The 4,710-nt window shown below is 35.1% G+C and overlaps 1 protein-coding gene across 11 annotated transcripts; it reads right to left on the reverse strand.

The window, feature by feature from the left end:
- On the reverse strand, window positions 1-4,465 carry LOC107635253. Of its 11 annotated transcripts, XR_002361939.1 has the most exons (12): window positions 3,674-4,463; window positions 3,364-3,479; window positions 2,859-2,933; window positions 2,648-2,764; window positions 2,385-2,558; window positions 2,085-2,186; window positions 1,848-1,952; window positions 1,282-1,480; window positions 1,086-1,193; window positions 450-605; window positions 271-350; window positions 109-170 (listed from the first exon to the last, which is right to left on the reverse strand). XR_002361939.1 is itself a non-coding variant. In XM_016338667.2 (10 exons), exons 4-8 carry the CDS (start codon window positions 2,412-2,414, stop codon window positions 504-506), a joined length of 438 nt encoding a protein of 145 aa, XP_016194153.1. In that variant the 5' UTR covers window positions 2,415-2,558; window positions 2,859-2,933; window positions 3,364-3,479; window positions 3,674-4,460; the 3' UTR covers window positions 109-170; window positions 271-350; window positions 450-503. The 11 variants fall into 11 exon arrangements, 5 of the variants coding, with proteins under 5 accessions (XP_016194153.1, XP_016194151.1, XP_016194150.1 ...); XR_002361934.1 differs by adding an exon at window positions 1-17 and having other exon boundaries at window positions 84-170; window positions 1,848-2,558; window positions 3,674-4,465; XR_002361935.1 differs by having other exon boundaries at window positions 2,085-2,558; window positions 3,674-4,465.

Raw genomic sequence — 4,710 nt, forward strand, 5'->3', positions numbered from 1 at the left:
CATCCTGAAAGAATAGCCTGTACTTACAATTTTCAATTAGTGAACCCCAATCATTTGGAACATAAATAAATAATGTTGCTTACATTTTGAGTATTTCTCATTTCTTTTGCCAGCAAGTCTTCAATGAAAGCAACGAAAATTCTTCCTCCTCTGTAGTGTAAATTGGTTTTCTAATTTATTTATCATGTTGTGCAAATCTCATCAGAATGGAAATTACAAAATAACAAATCTTATCTCTTAGAACAGAATTTTCAATGTTACAATACTTACAGGATCCACTGCTTCGATGTCACCAGTAAACAATGAACCATCACAATATTTAACCTTGATTCTATTCCAATTGTAGAAATCTGAAATATGCAACACTTGTTAAGATCCATAAAATTAAAAAATGTTTGTGTTGATGAGGAGAAAGAATAAAAATTGTGACTAGATAGTGAAGAATATACCTGGGTTAAATTTTTGCTTGTTGCTTAAATATCCAGAAAAGGAAGCTGTTTGATCTATTTCTTAGATGAACCTAAGCGAGTGTCCCTGCGATCGAGGCAAACAGAGGCATGGTTGCGCCAACCTCTTCCTGGCAAGAAAATGTCTCTTGCACCAACCTAAAGTACATCCAAGAAAGATGAATATGATAGCTATACTTATTTATTTGGATAGTCAAGCCGAGGTTTCATTAATATATGTTCTTAACGAGAATAAATTTATCCTTGCAAGTTAAGTTCTTAACGAGAATAATTATTAACACTAGGTCACAAGCTAAGCACTCATTATTAATTAATTATTAAAAATTAATTTAGTAATTAAAATTTATTAAAAATTAAAATTAAATTAAAATATTAAAAAAAATCTTGAAAATCGATTTAGAATATATTACTCAAAAAATATGTAATTTATAAAGAAGATATCTGTGCTAACGACAATTCCTTGTTAAATTATTCACATTTATAAGTACTTGAGTAATGCAGTTGACTTATTATTAATTAAAATGATAACTTACTAATTAAATAATATTATTTGAATATCCAATAACTAATATTATTGAAGTACTGATTTAAGAACAAAAAATGTGGTAGGTTCCTTACCAAGATAAATGTGTGGCCCTTGCAATCATCAACCTCCAATATGGAAGCCATGTTCCCACATCGGTAACAGTAGTTGGGTGCACTGAAAGTCGTAACCACCTTTTGTTCCTATTTCCACAAAACAATGCACAGCTGAAACTTATCCAATAATTCTAGAGCAAGAAAATGAAGATCATTCAACGAGAATGAAAATTACATGAGCCCAGTTAAATTCATCCATAACCAGCTGATGAGCTCTAGCAATCAGCTTCAGACTTGGACTAATGTCTAATGATCATTTCTGCAATTGGTGTGTGAATTACCAGTGAAACGTGTATTAATGCTTCATCAAGTGGAGCAGAGAAGTCACCAAACCGATTAATACCCTTCCTATCACCAAGAGCCTGTAGCAAAGCCTGAAGATGGAGTAATAGACAACACTTAGATTAAACATAATAGTTAAATGCAAATATCATTTTTTTTTAAAGAAAAAAGTGCATAATTATAAATCTAACTATTATAAATCTAATTATAAATCTAACAAAAATTTTGCTCTGATGGAATTCTTGAAAAAATTATAGAAAGCAGTATATAATTACAAAAAGACTATATAAATCCAAAAAAGCATTCACATATATTACCGGCAATACTAATAAACCACAAATATTTTCTCTTTTCTCAAAGTAGAAGGATAATATCAAGGTCCTTATGCATCCATCTGGATTGCTGAAAGGCTTTATATATGTTGCAAAATTGGTAAATAAGTTTATAAGTGTTGTATACCTTTGTGGGGCTTGGGATAAGACTTCTCAGGATTTTGTATTTGCCATTCAGTTGCTCTCTTCTTTGTTTCTCAGTTGCAAAATGTTTCTCAGTTGCAAAGTTTAACTGAGACAATTCAACATACAATTTAAACTTACATATAAGAGAGCTGAACCACAAAATTTAGAATTTAAACTTACAATGATTTATAGAGTGCCACACTTTTGACTATATTTGAGTAGAAAGATACTAATATACCTCTCTTAGAAAACCCCCTTTTGTAGTGATTGGTGATAGAAGGATCAACTTGATTCACACTTATAGAACTCAAGGTTTGGTTACAAGATCTGAAGCTATAATCTAAAACATTTTGAATGAGTTAGGATTTGGTTACAAGCTATAGAGTTTGTACACGTGCTACAAAAATAACCAAATGCTACCTTATCTCACATCTCACAACCAGTACAAGAATTGGGAAAGCAAACTACTGAATACATTATAAAATATAGTGATATATCTAAAAGGTAATAACAGTTCAGAGAAAAATATTAGTACTACCTGCATAGCACCAGCCCCGAGCCAATACATAGCAATTCTAGGATGGCCATGTTCAAGCTTGATTTGCTTCCCAGGAATGCAGATCCTGTTTAAAGCTCCAAGAGAAGCTTTGGCAGCTCGCACATCATAGAACTCGATGAATTTCACATGATTCACTTCAAGAGATTCATAGATCTGCCATTACACAATAATTACTAATGCCAAAATAATTCTTGGTAAGACACATGATGCAAAAAAGGTGAAAAACCAGAATTAAAACTTACTTCTTTAATTTCTCCATATAATCCAAAAATATGCTTAAGTTAGTCATTTGAAACAGATGAATCAAGACCAGATATCATCACACCACCATGACCAAATATCCTTTTCTGGAGCATTGTCTAAAATGCCATCAAGTAAAGATGAAACTATAAGCAAAGCAAAAGAACTTGGAACACAAAGAAACTGACAAGGGAAGAATATAGCAGTAACTACCTTTGGAATTGAATAATGTATGTCAAGCTATTGAGATCTCAACTTATCAAAAAGCTTCTTGAGAGCAGAACCAATCTACAGAGACCAAGATTCCAATTTTATTTTATTTTTATTTTCAAAGCAAGAAGTTTACTAGCAAACATTAACAAACACATCGAGCACTTCACTTTACCAAAGATAAACAAATTCACCAGCTAACATAAGCAAAAATTAAGAATAAGTCAAAAATCTATAAATAATAGAACATATGCAAGTAAGAGGTAAGATCATAAATTCATAATCATTCAGTAAACTAATGATTATTAACTCTATTTGATTGTCGTAAGATGAAGCACAATCGATATGTATGTATCCAACCTGACATGTCAAACACAATAATTATAATCAAAATTAATAATCATCCACCTCTAGGGTTAGCTCTTCTACTTATAATACAATAACCAAAACTGTAAAATTGTAATGGTTTAACAAAACTATAAAAATAGAAAAACAAATGTGAGTGTACCTTGATAGCGGTGGTAACTGCTTTGGCCAAGGCTCCAGGATTTTCAGCCTGAAAAGTTCCTAATCCCACAGAAGGTATCTTGGCACCTGTGTTCAACTCGAAGAATCTAATGTCCTCTGCCATAATTTCTTTAATTAATTAATTAAATAATTAATTCTCTTCAACGTTCACTTGCGTAATCACTTTGGTGTTTAGTTATTCGTAAGGTAATCATCAATTAATTACACATTAATCATGTAATTTAAATTAGTTAACGCTATTTTAATCGTATGGAGGAGGAAAATCAAAAAAAGAAGATGAAGTAGATTACTGTGAATTGATATGGATGGTAGAACCAAATCATACAAGCTTAGTTGGAGGCAGCAACAATAGCTTCACAGCTAGAGAACCAGATTGAATCTGCAAATTGAAGCCAAAGGACTAGATCTCAGAAGCTCCGCCAGAGAGAGAAACAACGGCATCGCTTGCGGCAGCGAGGAGATGATGAATGGTTGTGAACAGAAAGCAAACCCTCAAATCAAAGCAAAAAATTAGATTGCAGAAGCTCCACCGAAGGCAACATCAACGTTGTTGCTTGCGGCGGTGAGGAGATGAACGGCGACGAGCAGATGAACGGCAGTGAGGAGATGAACGGCGGCAATAAAACCTCAAATCGAAGCCAGAGAAGCAAATCTAGAACCTCCGCCAAAGGCAGCAACAACGATAACATTGCTTACGGCAACTTGGAGCTGAGCGATGCCGAGCAAATGAATGGCGGCGGAGATGAACGACGACGATAAAACCTCAAATCGAAGCCAGAGAAGCAGATCTAGAACCTCCGCCAAGGGCAACAACAATGATAACGTTGCTTACGGCAACTTGGAGCTGAGCGGTGGTTAGAAGATGAACGGTGGCAGAAAATTAGGGTTAGGTTCGTCACACTCATTCTCTCATTCGCAACATTACTTTTATTCTCATCCTCTCCTATGCACAACAACATCACTTCTAAGTCTTTAAGAAAGACTAAAGATAATGGCAGTTTTAAACCACCGTATTCTACAAAAACCGCCACCAATCACCGGAATAATATGGCAGACCTTAATTTCTGCCGAAATTAACAAAAATTATGGCGTTACATACAACCGCCATAATATAAGCGTCATTTTAACCAATATTTTTTGTAGTGAATTACGCGCTTCACGTCTGGCAACGGGGCGGGTTTTTGCTCTACCCGACCCCGCCTCGCCGTACAACAACCCGCATAGAACCCGCCCCGCTAAAACCCTCTCCGGTGCGAGACGGGTAATTACCCGCCCCGCCCCGAGCGGGGCGGGGCGGGGCGAGGTGGGTACCCGCGGGTTCGAGTGG

The sequence above is a fragment of the Arachis ipaensis genome, chromosome B04 (assembly GCF_000816755.2).
Source record: "Arachis ipaensis cultivar K30076 chromosome B04, Araip1.1, whole genome shotgun sequence".
NCBI lineage: Eukaryota > Viridiplantae > Streptophyta > Magnoliopsida > Fabales > Fabaceae > Arachis > Arachis ipaensis.

Excerpts from the sequence above, each read along its gene's own strand:
- LOC107635253 (XM_016338667.2), bottom strand. The coding sequence starts at position 2,414 with ATGTATTGGCTCGGGGCTGGTGCTATGCAG. Across the intron at positions 1,481-1,847 it reads TTATCCCAAGCCCCACAAAG|GCTTTGCTACAGGCTCTTGG; the intron begins GTATACAACACT and ends CTCCATCTTCAG. Across the intron at positions 606-1,085 it reads AGGGCCACACATTTATCTTG|GTTGGTGCAAGAGACATTTT; the intron begins GTAAGGAACCTA and ends GATGTACTTTAG.